At 39.5% G+C, this 21,075-nt stretch overlaps 1 protein-coding gene and 1 long non-coding RNA gene across 4 annotated transcripts in view; both read right to left on the bottom strand.

The window, feature by feature from the left end:
* The window catches only part of mast2 (microtubule associated serine/threonine kinase 2), a 149,038-nt gene extending 128,461 nt beyond the window's left edge, over positions 1-20,577 (bottom strand). For 2 of the 3 annotated variants that reach the window (XM_083565458.1, XM_083565455.1), the window contains exon 1: positions 19,589-20,577. In XM_083565458.1, the coding sequence (XP_083421584.1) occupies positions 19,589-19,669 (81 nt within the window). In that variant the 5' untranslated portion in view covers positions 19,670-20,577. The remainder of the gene's footprint in view (positions 1-19,588) is intronic. The other variant, XM_083565456.1, reaches the window with a different exon arrangement.
* LOC310740871 lies at positions 16,875-17,520 on the bottom strand. The gene is made up of 2 exons (XR_014537780.1): positions 17,163-17,520; positions 16,875-17,132 (listed from the first exon to the last, which is right to left on the bottom strand). It is a non-coding gene; the product is annotated as an uncharacterized lncRNA (long non-coding RNA).
* Positions 20,578-21,075: the final 498 nt, after the last annotated feature.

Here is a 21,075-nt window from a genome sequence, read left to right on the forward strand (position 1 = left end):
TATATTTTAATGTACATTATTTATAACTTATTTTTATGCTTTATATTTATACTTGATACATATATACATACATACATACACACACACACACACACACACACACACACACACACACACACACACACACACACACAGAGTACAGACCAAAAGTTTGGACACACCTTATAATTCAAAGAGTTTTCTTTATTTTCATGACTATGAAAATTGTAGAGTCACACTGAAGGCATCAAGGGCTATTTGACCAAGAAGGAGAGTGATGGGGTGCTGCGCCAGATGATCTGGCCTCCACAGTCACCGGACCTGAACCCAATCGAGATGGTTTAGGGGTGAGCTGGACCGCAGAGTGAAGGCAAAAGGCCCAACAAGTGCCAAGCATCTCTCGGGGAACTCCTTCAAGACTGTTGGAAGACCATTTCAGGTGACTACCTCTTGAAGCTCATCAAGAGAATGCCAAGAGTGTGCAAAGCAGTAATTAAAGCAAAAGGTGGCTACTTTAAAGAACCTAGAATATGAAATTTTTCAGTTGTTTCACACTTTTTTGTTATGTATATAATTCCATATATAATTCCACATGTGTTAATTCATAGTTTTGATGCCTTCAGTGTGAATCTACAATTTTCATAGTCATGAAAATAAAGAAAACTCTTTGAATAAGAAGGTGTGTCCAAACTTTTGGTCTGTACTGTATATATATTTAAATTCATTATATTTATATTTTATGTGAGAAAATTTAAATTTGAAATTTAAACTGTTGACGTTCAAAGTTGCTAATAATAAACTGCATTAATAAAAAGCGACACACGATTTTGTGTTGTTTGTTCCCCCTTAACTGTACCGAAATTAAACAGAACCGTGACCCAAAATCTGAGTTAAGAATCGAAATCATTAAATATATATCATTAAATATAATCATTCCTAATCCAAATATCTGATGTCATCCAGAAAAGGGATGGGTTTCATTTCTTAAAATTTCTTCCTCATATCACCTCTGGCTTGCATTGTGTTTTCGTCAGTTTTGTAGCAACGCAAACATGACATACAAACAATGCAAAAAATAAAAAAAAAATGAAAAAAAGGTACATAAACACCCTAAATGCACCCTAAATTAAACCCTATGCAAGTTTAATATATTTATTAAAAGCTTCTCTCTTTTCACATTTTTATTTGCAGAATTATCATAATACGCTGTAATCCAGCCATTAGGTGTTGCACAAGCCAGTGCACTTTTAGTGCCGGTTCCAAGCCCGGGTGAATTGGGAGTTTAAAAAATAAGTTCATTAGAAGGACAGCAAATGCAAGACGTTTTGGAGACAAGGTAAGAGAGACGAGATTAAGATGGTTTGGACATGTACAGAGGAGGGAAATGAGGTATATTGGTAGGAGAATGCTGAGGATGGAGCCACCAGGAAGGAGGAAAAGAGAAAGTCTAGGGAGGAGGTTTATGGATGTGGTGAGGGAAGACATGCAGGTGGTTGGTTTGAAAGAGGCAGATGTAGAGGACAGGGGGGTATGGAGACGGATGACCCGCTATGGCGACCATTAATGGGAGAACCCGAAAGAAGATGATCATAATACGCTGTAGGGACGATCCTTTTGTAATCTTTTCTACTTCTATAAATTAGAACAGATGTCATAACCCACCAACTGGCAGCAGCCACATTTCCATTTGCTTCTTTTCTGCTTACGATCATTTTAGTTCACTTCATGAGATCCTGAATAAAAATATCAATAAACTATGACTTGCATTTATATGCAGGATGCTTTGTGTTGGCAAATAAATAAAATCACAGCTGTCCTGTTTCATATTGGGGTTTCAAACCTGTTCTTGAATCTACACCAATGGAGACCTGTGTAGCGCAGCGCACCTGAAGAACACTTTTAATCCGTGTGTACACCAGACTGCCCACAGTTTAAATAAGTGCTTGTACCAGACAAATTCTTGTATTTAAAAAACACAAATGCTGCTCCTGTGTCTAGTAAAGAATAACGACGCCTTAAACAAATAAGTCATGTCGAATATGATGGTGTGATATAAACCAGCGGTACTGTGTTTACAGCTGCACCTCTGCTGTTGATTTCCCTTGAAGAAATACGACTGTGCACAGAATCATCGAGTGCACTTCGCTGCAGTGTATGATTCGGCAAAGACAAAAAAAAAAAAAACGCATGGGCGTGGACAAGAGGACACTGCATCAACTCAAGATCTGGTCCAACAACAGGAAAAAAAAAATTCCGTTTGCACAAGATGAGGTGTGCTGGAGCGGAGTTCAATGTACACAGAGTTTACAACAGATAAACAGACGTAATAAAATATTCACACAGGAATTGGGGCAAGGAAATAGCACTTTAAACAGAGGAGACTGAAGCCTTTCAACCCGATTCTAATCGGCTTAAACATAATATTCCCTTGCAACACGCTTGTCCTTCCAAACATGCTCTTTCCAATGAAAGATGAGAAGGAACACTGAGTTTAAGATCTGCACAACACAAAGGAGGAGGTTCTTACAAAGAGACTTTAAGCTTTATCGCCATGTAATCTATCTTTATGACCAGGCCTTGATCATTCTCCTTGCGAGTGGCTCTAAAGAGCAGTTCCAGTCACAAAGCAAATCAAAAGGTTTCTATTAAAGCCTTCATTCAAATGCACAATACATCAAATAAAAATCAGGTGTAATTCTTTTTGGAAGGAGTCTCCAGTGTCACAGCTAAATAATGCAAGTTTCTCCAAAGAGATAGGCTTTAAAATGCTAAGCAGCATTTTTTGGACAGATGGACAGACGTTATTTATTTTTTAAAAAATTGTATCAATTGCAAATTTCATTACATTTTCGAAATACAAAGTAAGCGAACAGAAGATAAATCATCAAACCAATATTTGGTGTGACCACACTTTAGCTTTTAATTCTTATACTTGCACAATGATAGGGATTTTGTAGGATCAAAGTCAGGTGTATAATCAACAATTTATACCAAGCAGGTGATAATGAAGGTGTTTCAACCTGAAAATGATTCATTAAGTAAAACAGAAACAGCTGCGTAGGAGCTTCAAACTGGGCGAGGAACAGTCATTTCATGCAACACTATGTCAAGATTGAGCACAGCACCAATGTAGATATACTGCATCAGCAAAGTCTCTTCCAGGCAAAGATTTATGTATACATTTACACCATTTGGCAGATGCCTTTATCCAGAGCTAAACAGCAATGGAACCCTCACAAGAGCGCCATGCTCCCAGCATCATGAGCAATGAGAGCGCTTCCAAACTATGTAATCCAAATCATACGTTACAGGGAAGAACAGGACTAAGCCAAGGCTCCATTTGAACCTCGGAACCCTTAAAGTTTGAGTCCGAACACGCGAGCTGTCCGACTCTCCCCGTGTCGACGACGGGTAAAACTAAACATGCCGTGAAATGACTTTCTAAAACGAGATCAAGATGATAGCGAACGTGACTGTATCTTGGCTATCAAATGCCGTCACGAGTCTTTGGTGTGATCTCTGTGGGAGACAACCTGCTCCACCTGTAACGTGAGGTCGAGTACAACTGTTTTTTTTACGTATCCTTTCCACTGTCCTTTAAGCTTAGATGTGGTAATCAAGTTGATGAAAGAAGAAGAGAGTCCGGTTATGATTTGTGACTGGGGGTATTAACAGAAACGGAAAGAAAAAGATGAAGTTGTGCGTTTTAGCAATAAGGCAGTAATGAGAAGAGTCTATAAATATCTTCAAAAAAGCAGGTTGATTCAATAGAGAAAAAATTACTAACTTCATTCCAAAGCAGTTCTAATAAGACATTGTCCACATATTAAAATTATATTTACTAATGTTTGAGGGACACCTAACCATCACACCTATATGTGCTCGCTGAACATTGGCTGCGTAGGAAAAAAACATCTGGAATGCAGAGTTCCAGTTCTTTCCAGAGATGTTAAGTGGTGATGGCTCTCAGGAACACAGTCTTGCTGAAACATATTTGTGCTCCTTAGATCCAATAAAAAAGAAATTGTAATGCATATATGGACATATATGTGCCTCCAACTCTGTGGCAACAGTTTAGTGAACAAACTTCATTTTTGGCCACATAATGCAAAGTTTATAATAAATATTTTGGCTAAATGTTGCTCCAAAACAAAAGTTCACTTCCAAAAAAATAATCCCTGAAAGCAACAGTAATAAAAATTGGCCAGGATACGATACAAATGTTTTGCTCAGTCACAATACATTTTCCTGAGTCATTGCCATCTTTTTACACAACTAACAAACTACTTGTTACTTCAAGTTGATTTGCTGTTAAAATTATTTCTTGTTGTTCCGCTTTCTGAGTTAAATAATATCTTGCAGATATTAATAATTGACTTGACACTTCAGCCAAACGAAGCTCTCGAATACATCAAGTATTATAAAAATGTCTTTCATATAAAACAAATATAATCTGTGGATGGTCATGGAGTCAAAGCGCAGACCGAGGAACCGGTGCGGTCAGTTTGTTCACCCGATCTGACCTTCTCTAATCCGTTTTTTGCAGCTTTAGGAGTGGTACAGCACCAGCTCTAAAACGTAAGCCAAAGCCCAGCCTGCCCTCCTCAACAAACTCTAGGACCTTGGCGATAAGGTGGAGCGTAAGGAGAGAGTGCAGTGCATCACAGCATGAATCACAAAATCAATCAGTCGATCAAACTTGCTGTGATCAGGCCAATGAGGAACCTCACAATGCTACCTGAAATCAAGGTTAATCGATTTCCCAGGGCTGGTTTTCGTGCACCTTGCTCAGTACACCGGGTCCTTTACGCAAGCTTTCATTCGCTGTGAAATAGGAAATAAGAAGCCCTTCGAATATCATGTGCACTCGTCTTCATTCCGTGATCTGGCAAAGTCAGAGAAGGTTGAAGTGATCAGGGTTGCAGCCAGATCGAATATCGAATGAGAAATATTTAAAAACACCGAACCGCAAGTCATCAGTTACTGCAGGACCGAAGGGCAGGTACTTAATGCATCTCTTCACGGTCACAGTGCACATGCCTTCATCCATATGCAATGTAGTATATTAACACAGCTGCGACAGTGGTAATCCAGCTGTTAAGTTTCTGAGATAATGACTGGAAGACCAGGTGTTCAAATCTCAGAAGAATTGTGCGATCCTTGAGAAAGAACCTTCTCGGTATCCTGTTTTACTTCGAAATCACATTTTGGAAAAAAAGAAAAAGAAAAAGGGGGAAAAAAAAAAAAAAAAGAGGGAGAGAGAGAGGCAACATTTTAAAATGTCCCCATTTAGGTCATATAGTCCAGAAGTTAGAGATATAAAAAATAATAAATAAATGCAAAAACGCCACACTGAAGACAGGATTTGCATTCGACACGTCAAAAATTCAAAATCGGCCAAATTGCCTGTGTGGGCATGCGCCAAGTATGCGATATGTACGCGATAAATCAAAGCACCAAAAAGCTATAAAAAATTAATTTCTAGAATTCAATTCGAACAGAATATATTTCATGAAATGTTTCAATCCCTGCCGCTAAGATGCTCCCGTGTCTGTCACGAATCATGGAAAGTGAAATGTTTATCCGTCACAGATTGGGTTTATTAAGGTACGTTCTTTCTTTCAGCTTCTCCCATTAGGGGTCGCCACAGCGGATCCTCCGCATGTTTGATTTGGCACATGTTTTTACGCTGGATGCCCTTCCTAACACAACCCTCCCCAATTATCCGGGCTTGGGACCGGCACTAAGGCTTGTGCAACCCTAATGTTAATATTCATTAAAAGCTTCTTCCTTTTCACATTTAATTTGCAGAATTATTATAATACCCTGTATGTTGGGAGAAAAGCGGTAGCTCTCTGAGAAATCAAACATTGAACAGCACCATATAACCAAAATAGAATAATCCTTGTATCATAACACCTCTACGAAGATTCGACTAAGAATCGAATCGGGGGTCAACCATGTATTCAAGAAAAAAGTTTTTTGTTTAACAAAGAACCAAAGTAATAGTAAAGTTTCTGGATGTGGGTATTTAGACGTAATAAGTGTGGCTTGTGCATGCTAAAAGCTAATGCTAATTGAAGATTAAACCTCAACTTGTAGAGAAGCTGTATGGACGATCCATTCTTCTTAACAACAACAAATGTCATTTAACCCACCAACAATTTCCATTTGTTTTTCTGCTTGAAAAAAAAAAAAAAAATCACATTTCACTTCACAAAACCATGAATTTCCCTACTTAATTACACTCCAGAATCCAATGAAGAAGAAAAATAAAACCACCTACTGGGCATAAATGATGTAGGCAGCTTAATAACAATAACTTTGAGCATTTCCTGTGATGTGAGAGAAGGTGGAGAGCTCTACAGAGGTCACTCTCACCAGCAGGAATTCACAGAAGTGGCTCCATATCCAAGCTAAGCCCTTTCACCGAACTAATTAAAAGCAAAGTTCAGACACAGTCATGACAGCGAAATGCCCTGTCCCACTGTCCACTGTGAATAATGGATTCATTAAACCTCACCCACATCAACCCCCCACCCCCTCCTCCGAGTGCACCTACTGAGCTGAGACGTTCCTGCTGCAAAGGTTCGACTGGGCAATTTGCAATCGAACTGCCTGCATTATAGCAGTGTTGTAAAAGTCAAAAAAGGGTCTACAAAAATGATACATGAATATTCATATATATTAAAATAAGATCAAATTTTTTACATCTGTTGCTGCTTTCAGGGTATGTAATAGCTATAAAAAGGTGTCTCTTTTCACACTCAGAATATCGACATCATATACCGAAGTCTCTTGACAGCATCTTAAGATGGGAAGATCAGATTTTTTTTAGTGACTTGGTTCTTTGAATCTCATTCATCAAAATGAACAAATCTTTTCTGTTTCATTTCGTTCCTTTAATTACCTTCATAGAGCGCATGTGAGACGCGTGACAAAAGGACCAGAGGACTCATGAGATGAACTACTCAATTCTGTTCCCTCTGTCATGCACTGCATCGCGTCTATGGGAGTCACGTGATAGAAGAACGAAGATTTTGTTGCACGTTTCTGATCGAAAATAAACGTGTCACTCTAAAGACTCCTCGTTCCTCCGAGTCGCATTAAAGACTCGTTCAAAATGAACGAATCGTTCAAGAACGCCCCGTCACAAGCACCTTCTAATTTCGTTTCCTGAAAAGAGCATAAGAAGAGCAGCAGTTAAGGTCTTGCTTCACTGGTAAGTAGGGCTGGGCGATAAATCGATTTTATCGATTAACTCGAATGTGTAGTTCACATCAATATGTTTTAATAAAAATCGGTTTTCTCTTTAATGTCCGCCGACGCTCCCCTCTAGGCTCCCATAGTTTCGAACAAACTTTTTTAGGCCATATCGCCCAGCCGTACTGGTAAGGATATCCTATGCTTTAAAAAGCAAATCATTTCCCATAAGCCAAGGAGGTCTAAACAGATCGGTCCAATACCCGAGCTGAACAACACCGTTCCTGTTTTTAATAAGATACACTATGATTGACGGACAGGAAGAAAAGGCCTCTCGTGTGAATGCTTTTGCTCCCAATCAATCTGCATCTCTTACAATAGCAGGTTCATCGTCCCATCTCGCTGCTCATCAACTGAGGACGAGTGAAGAATAATGGGACTGCTCTCACACTGAACCTGCCATCTGAGCCTCAACCACAATAAAACACAGATTAGCATTTAGAACCGTTTAAAAAGCAAGAAAGAAAGGGGAAGAAAAAAAAAAAAAAAAAGGTGGTTTAATGGCTTTCCTGCTGCTACATACACAGATAAAGATCTTTGGAAAAATGAAACGTAATAAGATTTTTGCTTTGCCATTATTAAAAGGTGCTCTAAGGTAAAGTCAGTTGACTGGAATCAAACCCTGAGGTTACTAAAACCTGAAACGTTTGTGCCAGACTCCAAGTGCAGGCTGAAAATTGCTGCCCAAATCATGATAAGTGAAAGCGTTTATTTCACCTGCGTCATAATGATTTTTAAACTGAACTGACCTTCTGAAAGCCGAAATTCCAACAATAACTGCAATCACTTAGGCGTATGCAGAACAATCGAGCTTACCTCTAAACACCCGGATAGAACAAGATTAGGGGAAAAACAAATACAAGAATCTGTATAATAATAATGAACCAATTACCCCAAGCTAAGCAAACTAAACAACCCCCCCCCCCCCAATGCCTTCAAAACAAACCTATTAAACTGACCTCCTTCTCCTAGACTTGAAGCCTGATCATTAAAAAAATAATAATAAAAACCATAACTGGAAGCACCAAATGGTAAAGAATGTCCTTGTGTGCTGTACACAGCATGACAATTCGCCTTTGCCAGGAACTAAAAGCATGACGAAGCCCCTGCGCACAGAGCGAGCCACAGGTTTCCATGGTTGGTATAACAGCAAGTGTCCAGAGATACAGAGCCCTGACCTCAACCCCACAAAACAGCTTCAAAATGAACCCGAATACAGACTACATCTTAGGCATACACCAAACATCTGAACCTTAACTCACTGATCACAAGAAGCTTCTCCAGAAGAGTGGAAGGTATATAAAAGGGAGAACAAATATGGAAAAGGATTTACAATTCCTCAAATGACTGGATAGCAGTAATTGCTGCTGCAATCATAAAGACAGTCCTATGCTTATTCCAAGAGTCATTTGCAGGGTGTTCATAATAAGTTTGGCATGGCTTCCAGGAACAAAGAGCTTAAAAACACATATGTGTAAAGTCAATCAATATTCATGTGATCGACTGTCAAGTTGGACCATTTTTAAGCAGAAAAAGTTGCATATTTGAAATATGAGTGAAACCCTTTTTTTTTTTTGCAGAGCTCCAATACAACATGTATAAAAGTTGGCGAGGAATAAAATCAGAAAAATTTCACGATATATAAAGCATTTACGAGGTGGTAATGTTCTGATATCAAACTAATCACCTTTTCAAGATGCTTAATCTGGTTTGCCATTTAAATAAAACCAGTGATGTTTAATCCCAGGAATATAAAGTATGCTTATAATAATGTATAATCCTCAGGAAGGGTTTTCATTTGATTTAAATTCCTCTCAGCTTCATCTCATCATCTCATGGAAGGTTTTTCATGGCACTACCACTTTTGGCTTGTTCATTAAACAAACATCTGTTTTTCTGTTAAGCTGCTTCGAGACAATGAGATTTGTTAAAACGAAAAAAAATAAAAATCAATTAAATGTGATTAATCATCAAATGAACCATCACTAAATAAACACACAGTTTGTTCCAGGAACTACTTTATAGCCTGCACTCAACAAATCATTTGTTTAGTTCCAGATGTATTCGAGTCTCTAGATGATGAGATGAGGCAAATCGCATGCTAAAGGAATGAGGTAATAGCTGGAAGCTTTCCCATTCACAAAAAAAAAAAAACACAGCGAGGCAGCTGCACTGTGGTGATGCAGAACATGAAAGCTGAATAAATGTAAGGAAAAAGAATAGGGGGGTGGCGCACGCACGCACGCACGCACGCACGCACGCACGCACGCACGCACGCACGCACGCACGCACGCACGCACACCTCAAATATCCTCATAAAGACAGGATACAAGGAGAAGCAGCCCATGATGACGTCCATCCATCACCCTGAGGACTGAATAAAATACAATACCTTATTAGTTTGGCTGGAAGTGAGGGCAGATTTATAGAACCATAGAAGGATAAATGAAAGAGTCTTGGGATGGAGAGGGAAATATGAATTGAAGAAAATGTTCAGTACAACATTTTCCTAAAAGATTTTGCTAGTGTGAAACTAACCTTTGCACGTTCTATGTACGAGTATAATTAGGTACTATTAGAAAAGACTGTCCCCAACTCAGATATTAAAATCTCCCTATGCTTCAGAAGAGCCACTCAACCATATACCATTAATATTCGGTGTCAGATAAGGATGGAAGCTTTTGAAGGTTTCTTCCTCATCCCATTAAAGGGAGTTTCACCTCTGTCTCGTTAGAGATAAACATTTAGGAACTACACTAATCAATCACAACATTATTACCTGTGAAGTAAATATCACTGATTATCTCCTCATCATGAGCACCTGTTAGTAGGTGGGATATTATTAGGCATCAAGTGAACATTTAGTCCTCAAAGTTGACGTGTTAGAAGCAGGAAAAATGGGCGAGCGTAAGGATTTGAGCGAGTTTGACGAGGGCCACATTGTGACGTCTAGACGTCTGGGTCAGAGCATCTCCAAAACTGCAGCTCTTATAGGATGTTCCTGGTCTGCAGTGGTCAGTGACTATAAAAAGTGGTCCAAGGAAGGAACAGTGGTGAATCAGCGGTGAGTCGCGGCTCGTTGATGCACGTGAGGAGCGAAGGCTGGACCGGTTGGTCCGATCCAACGAACAAGCTCCTGTTGCTCAAACTTCTGAAGAAGTTCATGCTGTTAATGCTCGAAGGATCAGAACTGTTTTGGCACCAAAAGGTGGACCAACCCAATATTGGTCATAATCCTATGCCTGATCTGTGTACATTATATATTTAAAATTTATATTTGTAATCTATTTATCTTTTCCTATAAAGCTGAGACAATAGATATTAAAATCTCCATATAAATCGAAATTAATTGAACTGGATACTTGGTCTGGACAGTAAAACCCTCTGGCTACAGACACAACCTGAGAAAACATTTTCAGCAAAAGAAAAAATAAATAAAATCTTATCAAAAGTAAAACCCTTTACATTTAAACATGCACACCATCATACCCTTTCTTCTTTCTATAAATAATCAGCAAATGTACGTCATCGAAAAGATTTTAATAAAAAAAAACGCATAAGCCGCTTCACACCAACACGCAGCTGACTTTCCTAATAAAGCGCGCTATATTGCGTTAAGCCGGATTTAGACTTGTTGCCGAATTTACTTCCACTGGAGATTGTTTTTGACAAGTTTATTTAGTTGAGTCGGGATTATCTCATGCAGCGTGACGAGTAATAAATGCTCGAATATGCACAGTCTAAAACCTGCTCTACATAATCAACTTCAGTGAACGTCAAAACAATAAGAGGAAGAGGGGGAGAGAGAGAGCGAGAGAGAGAGTCCCCATTCGGAGAATCATGTCACTAGAAACCGTGACGACGCCTGTGTTATTGTTAATTGTTCAGCTTTAATAAACTTTTACCATGCTGGGTTTGGTCAAATATAATATCCTGTTATATTCATATTAACCACATAAGCCTTAGTAGACCAGTATAAAATCAGTCGACCTTTTTTCAGTCACGTATGCGCTGTGGTCCAATCACCATGGATTTGGTATGAGGGTAGGGGTTTGGGTTCGATTCTACAGGTATTCATCATCATAACTCACAGCTGCTTTTTAATTACATCAGGCTTCATTCGAATCCCTGCGTCGAGACAGTCGGAGAATTGAAATGAGAACAGAGCTGCGAATGATTAAAAATCACATCTGCTCATCCATCATTTTTTCAGAGCTGGTGAACTTCACAACGTCTTCTGTAAACGTTAAATGAATGTCCGCAAGATAAAAAAATTAAAAAAAGAAAGAAAAGAAGCCAGTATGAAGCGAGACTATTTGAAACTTTTGCTATACAAGGACTTGTGTATGAGCTGCTGCTATAAAAATAATAAAATTGTCATTTATTTACATCAATCTATTGCTCATTTTACAGCCAAAACCATTAAACGATCAGACTGTCGAGTCGAGTATGCAGTGGCATTAACTCGTTGAAAACCGCAGCACTTTTTCAGTCTTGAGCGTTTAAAAAAATGCAGTATGACAGCTTTATATCCATGAAGCGCATTAAAATGTAATGGCTAATCCTACTGAAAGGTCTAAAGCGCTCTCTCTGTGCACGCATTGGTCTAAATCAGCAAACGTTCATGTCAATATCAATTTAAACGCAGCTTTATGAGGCAGGAACGACTGAATCACTTGTTTAGTGCATAATATTTAGAGTGAAGCGTCATTTTTTTATTCGTATTTTATAAAAAGATTGCACCTAGACCTCTGTGAAGGTGAGAGCAAGCAATCAAAGCAAGTCATGAGGCTGGAAAAGCGTTTAAGACATTTCGGCTTTATGCAAACCATAAGTCACGTGCACATGCTGCAACTTCAAAAAAGAAAGAAAGCAATTAGTTCCATTGTAATGTGGAAGTGTTTACTGATTTCTCAATTCCATCTAAACTCTCTATGATGCAAAAAAGCGAGGGACAGTTCTACTAAACCTTCAACGTGTAGAAAAACAATACGTGAACAAACCACAAAACACAACCCGTCGTGATACCAGATGTGTGTGTGTGTGTGTGTGTGTGTACCAGCACTGAGCTACCTGCTCGAGCAAAAAGACCTTCGAGTGCAGAAGGAAAACAAAAGAACGACAGGATGTTTTTCAGCTGACATTCACGCAGCCGGCTGCCAAGTCTCCAAGATGGGGAAAGTTCAAATGACACGACTATTGCGACGTATCAATTTCCTTCACACGATTTTTCCACTCTTGACTGAAGAATAAATTTAGGGCGTGAGGGTTTATTCAAAAATCACAGCACGCTGATGCTACAGGGTTCTAAACACTACGCTATTTAGTGACTACAAAATCCAAAAAAATCTTACTATGATTATTTATATCACACAGGTTGATGCATGTAGCATTCTTCACACGCTTCTGACATGCCCCTGCTACGTTCAGTTCAGTAGACCAGATGTACAGGAGGCATGTCAGCCTGGGGCCGGCCGTAATACCGAACCACGCAGAAACCCAATGAATAAACACATAGCATTTATATACTACGTGAACATTGCATTTTACACGAGACAGCTGTGAAGCAAAGATTGATTTTAATAACCCAAACGTGTTTTATTTATTTTCTTGACAAAATGGCCATGCAGTGTTACACGTTTAAAGTATGACGTCACTCAAACACCCAAAGTGTTATTTATTAACTATAAATAAAAGTAACAAATCCATATAAAGGTCAGCTAAACAATCGGATGACGTAATATTGATAAACCAATTAAAATACTCACTAGTAGAGTCATGTTTCGGTTTTCATGACTTCATCTTTCGAACATTTTTTTATTATGAACTACAAACTTGTAGTTTGAACAAAATAAAAAAAAATATTTTTTACAAACTTGTACACAGTGCCCTTTATAAATATTGGCACTCTTTGCAAATATGAGCAATTGTGATTTTTCCTTTTCTATTTTTACCCTTTGATTTGAAAAAAATTCTAATAATAACATCACATTAATACTCACAGCTATCATGGATGTCAGAAAAGAAAAAAAAAGAAAAATACGAAAAATACCTGCGTCAATTATTGACATGCTGATTCCCATTGGTTTCAAACACCTGGGTGATGAATAGGAAATTGCTTAACTTCCAGCTTTATGGGGGTATAAATGAGAGAACATATAGGCCAAATTTTATCATTCATCAAAATGGGTAAGGTTTAAAAAAAAGAAATAGAAAACTAAAAATGTTTTCATTGTACACAATTGAATTGTCAATTCTTTTACTTTTGTTAACTTTTTTTTTTTTTTTTTTTTAAGAGAACTAGAGGACAAATATTTTCGTGGAACGGTTCCTCAATGCTAAACATTTGCTGTCGGGAACGTAAAAAAAATAAATAAATAAAAAAAGTTAAAAGTTTGATTTTCTCTTTTAAAAATTCAAACATTCTTTACAAATCACAAATACTGTTTCTTGTCCAGGTTTAACGACATGCGCTTTGTCAATCAAAAAGCTTGAAATCGTTATCCCGTTATTTTTAAGTGCCCGATCTTCAACTATTTATTACAGGAAACCAATAAAAGTGTTTGTTGTTTTTCTTTGAGAACCTTGCACATAGCAGACACGCTTCTTTTGATCCAATAGCGAAGTAAGAACGACTCAAGTTTCCTGTAAAAGAAGTATAAATCCTGCACACAGCTGAAAAATGACTGACACGTTCAATAATTAATGAGACATTTTGTCAGCTCTTATCAAATTAAAGCCTCGAGGCTCACCAGACTCAGAAAAGAACACGGTGATCTTCTGCATAGCGTTGGCAAGAAACCCCATGTGAACTCCTCACTTTGTGACTCATGGCTGGAGAAAGCAGTACAAGCTTGATTTCACAAGTCCACAGCTTCGATTTCATCATTTTCCTTCTTTCAGAATACACAAACACAACTTCTGACAATGTGCCACAATTCTAAACATATTTAAACTTGCAGTCTGAAGTACAAGTCAGATTTCAGACAGTCTTGAGTAATGTTGCCTGGGGACAAGTGCAGCAATTATGATCGAGATAAACAATCTGTGTATTCTCTCCGAGCAGCCATGATGATTTGGTCATTTGCTGAACTCGCGTTGAGGACACACCGATCCCGGGTTCACAAGCAAAACTCCTTTTGAACAAGGAAATCTAACTCTTGTAGATATGAACTACTAAGAATTGCAGCACTCAGAATCTCCCAATGAAAAACTAATCCAGTCCAAGTAGGACTTGAAAGTTTGGTAATGCTAAACGCATTAATCCGAATCTCTTTATTGGCCCAGTACGCTCACACTGCGTACGAGACTTGCGAGTCCTGCAATGCTCGGTCTTACGATCTTTTCGACACGATAAAATTGCACAAACCTTGCGGGATGCCTTACTCTCGGCAACGGTCGAAAGAGTTTTTAGCTCTCGTCTTTCTTTTTATTTATTTTTAATAAACATCACCGCTGGACACTGAAACAGAGCAGTCTCAACTGCTAGGATCGTGTTCCTTGCCACTTGATTGGACCAGCTCCGCCCTCTACTCACAAACCACACGCCCACTGGCACAAATATATATATACTGCCAAATTTATGTATTCGGGTACTGCAAATTTCTTTGTTTTGCTTTGTGCTGTAATTGAAATTATTTACAATTGAACAAATCTCCTGGGTAGGCAAGGCCATTTCTTGACTCACGATGACGTAAGGATTTCTGTATTGTTACGTCATTAAATTGCACAAAAATAAATAAATAAAACAGACAATTGAAAATGTTTACGGGCCGACAGCCATTGCGGCAGTTGAAACCGATACCATCAACAATCGGCCAAAACCGAGTCTGTACCAGGAAATTGACTTCGCAATACACTGCACATATGCGACACGTATAAACAGTGTCAACGTCAAAACAATACAAGTAACTCGAGCGATACGAATTATACAATAAACACAAGGCTTAGTAAGTTATACAAGGTGCAAACAAAAAACTTTAGTTCCAAAGTGCACAGGTAGAACAGAACAGACAGGTTCAGAGCTTATCTATGAAGCACAGCACTGGCTGCGAAATTAAACTATTTGCCTTTGACTATCTTCTAATCCACACTCTAAACACTATAATCTCTGAATCTGTTGGTAAACATGAGATGAGGTTCGAATAATAAATAAAAATAAAGCGTTCTCAGCCAGTGACACCGGGGAGCTTCGGTCCTGAATTTACAGACCTACCAGTGAAATGTTTACTCCTCTCGCAAATATTTTACTCGCTATCAAGGAAGCAATGATGTTAATGAATAATCAAATGCTCCCTAATGAACAGGAACAGAAGCAAAGTTAGAGACCTGTGAAGGCATGTATAGGTTTTGAAAGCATCTGAAGATAAAGCGAGGTGGTTAATAATGAACGTGTGATTCATAACTACTTTGAGCGCATTGAACGCAACACACCCCTTCTTCCAGCTGTGTTTACATGCTGCAGCCAGTCTGGATTCGAAATAAACTCGAAATTTTTATTGCTGCTTTCAAAAATCTCATCCCATCTCAAAATCACATCCCAACACGGTTTAACCCATCAACCTGTGTTTTAAAGGGTAAATGGAGTGAGACAACCTGATCCTGCATCACCAACTTAAAACAAGAGTGTGGAAATTTGCATACTCATTTACATAAATAAATAAATAAGAACTAAACAGCACAAATACATGAACATTTTCTTCAAAGCGTGATGGTGCATGGTGCGCTATATTTACCTTTACTATAAACCAGTCGGTTATAAACACGTTTCTGCCTCTCGTAAACTCCCCACGGTTGTGATTATAGTTAAATCCGTTTATAGGGAATTTGTTTGAGCATGCAGGCGGCTGGGAAAATTCTCTATAGCCGTTTTGCCGCTTACTTTAAAAGAATTAAATTAAAATAACCGATTCGAGGAACTAAATAGAAACATTTGAGATTGTTACCTCAAAATAGAGAGAGTTATAACATCATAAAACGAATGGCCTATGCAAATCATGTTTCACTTGTTTTCCAATTTCAAACGATAGATAGATAGATAGATAGATAGATAGATAGATAGATAGATAGATAGATAGATAGATAGATAGATAGATAGATAGATAGATAGAGAGATAGATAGATAGAGAGATAGATAGATAGAGAGATAGAGAGATTTGTGAAACTGCTGGATTGAGCTGGTTTTAACTCGGTGCAGGGAATTCTCATAATCAGCCATTATTTTATTTATATATATACACACACACACACACACACACACACACACACACACACACACACACACACACACACACACACACACACACACACACACACACACACACACACACACACACACACACACACACACACACACACACACACACACACACACACACACACACACACACACACACAGGAACCCGGTTATGTCGATGTCCTAGGGAGTCGCCAAAAAGCATCGAGGTAACCGATGATCGAGATAAACGAAAATCAAAATGGCGGCAGTATATTAACGTGCTTGAAATTTCTTTATGTACATGATGTGCGTTAATAAATGAGAATGTGCATGCACGTGTTTTTGGAGGGGTTTTTTTACACAAAAAAAACACACAGCGTTGCCCCCTTCAGCGTGTCAGGTGTTTTCTCGGCCGCTTTCTCTGAAGCTCCCGGCTTCAATCGCGCACATATGGTGCTCGTTTATCATCATCACCAGCTCCTATTTAAACTTCCACACTCTCACCGTCCGTTATTGTTGGTATATGTTGGTTCACGGCGGTCGTTGTTATCGCGCATGCGTATCCCGGTACGTGTCTTCCCACCGGCACTCTCTCAACGGCTGCTCTTTTCTTCCCAAAGCGCATCGCGGATTCCCCCCCGATCCTGCCGGTGTTCATTCTATGCTTTTGCTGCTCATTCCACGTTCCGCGCCGCGCTCCTACCCAGCGCGGCTTTCGCCTCCCGTTCATCGCATAACATTTAACAACAAAAGGCATATGTGCACTAACTAACAGCAGAGATTCACCAGTTTACAATACAACACCTGTAGCAGCTGTAAGACTTGATTTTTCCCCAACTTTCGCGAGTTCTTCTGCGGCTGCGCAGTGCCGATCGAGATAACTGACGTTAAATGGCAAAATTTTCCCCCCTTGTGCTCGAGATATCAGGGTTCGGCGACATAAAAAAAAGTCGACATAACCGATAAAAAAAATGCTTAGACAAAGCGAGAATTTGGCGGTTCCAATTCAAAAACGTCGACTTAATAGGGTTGTCGAGTTAACCGAGGTCGAGATAAGTGGGTTCCACTGTCTGTGTGCGTGTGTGTGCGTGTATATATATATATATATATATATATATATATATATATATATATATATATATATATATATATATATATATATATATATATATATGGCTGATTATGAAAATTCTCTTCAGAAGGCGGTTATTGAAATGGGTAAAGTCACAGGTGTGGTATTACCCTAGAAACCAAAGCTCGCCACTCAAACAAGCAAAAATGTTCTTGTTTTACCTCTAGCTTCTCTAGAAGGCCCCAGAAAACACACACTTGATTGCCACTGCTCTTTTGTTCCCAGAGGAACCCAAGAGCCACAGCAGACAAGAGGGAAACGCATCTATTAAATCCATGTATGTGCCCTCGCACCTTCAACTTGAGCTCTTCAAAACCTCCACAACCACCAAACTGAGTGAGATAAACATTCTTCAATGTGTGAAAAATAAAGGGGAAGGAAAGTCTAACCCCCCGTTTTACTTTCCAGATCTAGAGAGCAGTGTGAGAACAGAGTCAAGTCGCATAGTGAGTGTTACTTCTTCACATCCTCCAGGCTCCAAGGTTCATGCCTGAGAAGTTCTGCTGGTTTATTTCACATCTATATTCTTCTTGGTTCTCTTGTTTCCACCCACCCAGTAAAACATGCCGATATGCTACTGTTAGTAGGTGAATGTGTGTGCATTGTGCCCTGTGAATAACCTGCGTCCATTACAAAACCACACAAACGTCACCAACAAGGAAAGAACGGGTGAATTGATTTTAGGAATAGATCGATGAAAGGAAAAAAGGACGAAAGAAAGAAAGTAATGGATGCATGTTAAAAAAAAATTGGTGGAGGTTAGGAAAAGATGAATAGGAAAGAAGAGAGATGGCTATTAGGGAAGTAAGTGGTGGCTCAATGGATTGATGAGGAGACAAAAGGAAGAAAGGAAAGATAATTGGATGGATGGATGCAAAGCAAAAAAAAAAAAAACAGACCCTTTCTACCTTTCAGCACTTCTCCCCTAACGTCCTCTAATCCTCAACCACTGCTCGACTTGTTTCACCATCTGACAGGGTACAAGGAAGACATGGCACCGATGCCATGATGTCCAAACATCTGAGTCACTAGCAGTCTTCAAAATACATCTAAAAAGACCTCCATCTTTCTGTGTTCTGTACATTAACACTTCATTCAACCTATTAAAAGCTTCCTAAGTAATTTCTCTTCAAGATGAATGTTATTCTGTGTCCTAATGAACCGGTACTGGAATGTATTTATCGATTGTGACTTTAAAGCACTTTGTAAGTCGTGCGGAATAAGAGAGTGTCCCAAATGCCATGAATATAAATACTGAAGTAATTTAACATATTATGGCATGTACACGTTGCAATACTGCAAGTACAGGCTGCAAGTACAGGCTGCGAGTGGCAGCTCCCGAGTTCCCAGTTCGCTGGATAATTAAATATATGTTGTGTGTGTGTGTGTGTGTATATACACACATACACACACCTATCTATCTATCGATCGATCGATCGATCTATCTATTAAATATATATATATATATATATATATATACACACATACACACACACACACACACACACACACACACACACACACACACAACATATATTTAATTATCCAGCGAACTGGGAACTCGGGAGCTGCCACTCGCTGCCACTCCCAGTTCAATAGATAATTCAATATATTTTCTCCTAAAACTATTAAAAATACTGAAGACGTTTTAATACATAGCATAGTGCATATTAATAATACATCATATCCCAAAAGTCTCCAATGGTCACTTGTAATATACAACTGACATTTTTCTTACATATTTCTTCAGAACGCTCTGAAGAACGCCTGGTATAAACACAAATCCTGGATTAATAGTGGCTCCAGGGTTTTGCTGGACAACAATCAACAATCTCCTGTATAAGAACAACACGGATCATGCAGATCTAGTGCTCTTGGTTTAGTGCAGTGCATTACTCAAGCATGCATGTGTATTGAGAGGCATTTAGAAGCTGATCGTGGAGAACATCACCACCACGACCATGCTCATATCAGATATTTCACATGAACTCACTCACCCCATCTTTTCCTTCAGAGGTATTGGGCTGTTGCTCATTGCTGCACAGTTTCCTCTTGGTCTTGGTCTCGGTCTTCTTCATTTTGGTGCAAAGCAGAGATGATCCAATCAGATGATCATCATCATCCTCCTCATCGTGGTCCCTGACTGGCTTCAAGTCCTTCAAGTCCCAAAGGAATGTTCACAGCCATTTGGAGGGAGAGTTTTAGAAGTAAAAGAAAGTTGTAAAGGAAAGGTGGATTATCTGGAGGTCATGCCCAGGAGCTCTCTCTCTCTCTCCCTCCCTCTCCCTGTGTGTGTCCTCCTGACTGCAGGTCCACAAATATACATCTGTGAATGGAAGCTAGCATTAACCTACCTAGCTTAGGAGGTCATTTAGAAGCGACAAGAAACTAGCTCTGAAACCGTTCACACAAATAATAGAAGAAGTCCATATAAAAAGGTTTCCGTGAGAAGAAATAATTAAAAACGAGAATACTTTTTATAAATACACACACACAGGTGGCCGTCGCCGTGGTTGGTACTCTGCTAGCTGGCTAATAAAGACGCCGAGATGTTCAATGTTCCCGCTTCTCTGTGGTGGTGGTGAAGAAGAAGAAGAAGAAGGAGCTAGCCTTCAGGCTAATTCCTAACTCCTCTGCACTCTATCCATAGTAAGACTGTGTCGTTTTTTCCCCACTCGTTTTCTCTAAAATTTCATCCTTGCTGCATGTCTCCGGTTTGGTTTCCCCGTGTCTCCACACCAGCAGCTGATAACTCAGTTAGCCAGACGAGCTTAAAAAAACAAAACATAAAAAAACCGGCTGCTCGGCGTTTCACATCCAGAGCACTGTTCTCAGATCAGCAGAGTTCCTGTCTTATACACACACGCCGTGTCCAAGACCTCATGCTGCGCACATCCGGAATAAACACGGCGGGGATGACGGCAGGTTTTAATCCCGCAGGGATCACGAGTTTCCTCCGCACCTGCTGGGTGGCTCCTGAACCGCTGATCTGGGATCAGTCCAGCCCGCGTTCGAGCTCGCCTTGTGATGTACTAATGAACGCCTCAGATCTGATCTGGGATCAGTCCATCCGCGTTCAAACTCGCCTGGTGATGTACTAATAAACGTCTTAGATCTGATCTGGGATCAGTCCATCCGCGTTCAAACTCGCCTGGTGATGTACTAATAAACGTCTTAGATCTGATCTGGGATCAGTCCATCCGCGTTCAAACTCGCCTGGTGATGTACTAATAAACGTCTTAGATCTGATCTGGGATCAGTCCATCCGCGTTCAAACTCGCCTGGTGATGTACTAATAAACGTCTTAGATCTGATCTGGGATCAGTCCATCCGCGTTCAAACTCGCCTGGTGATGTACTAATAAACGTCTTAGATCTGATCTGGGATCAGTCCATCCGCGTTCAAACTCGCCTGGTGATGTACTAATAAACGTCTTAGATCTGATCTGGGATCAGTCCATCCGCGTTCAAACTCGCCTGGTGAT

This window comes from Silurus aristotelis (assembly GCF_946808225.1).
Source record: "Silurus aristotelis genome assembly, chromosome: 2".
Classification (NCBI taxonomy): Eukaryota; Metazoa; Chordata; class Actinopteri; order Siluriformes; family Siluridae; genus Silurus; species Silurus aristotelis.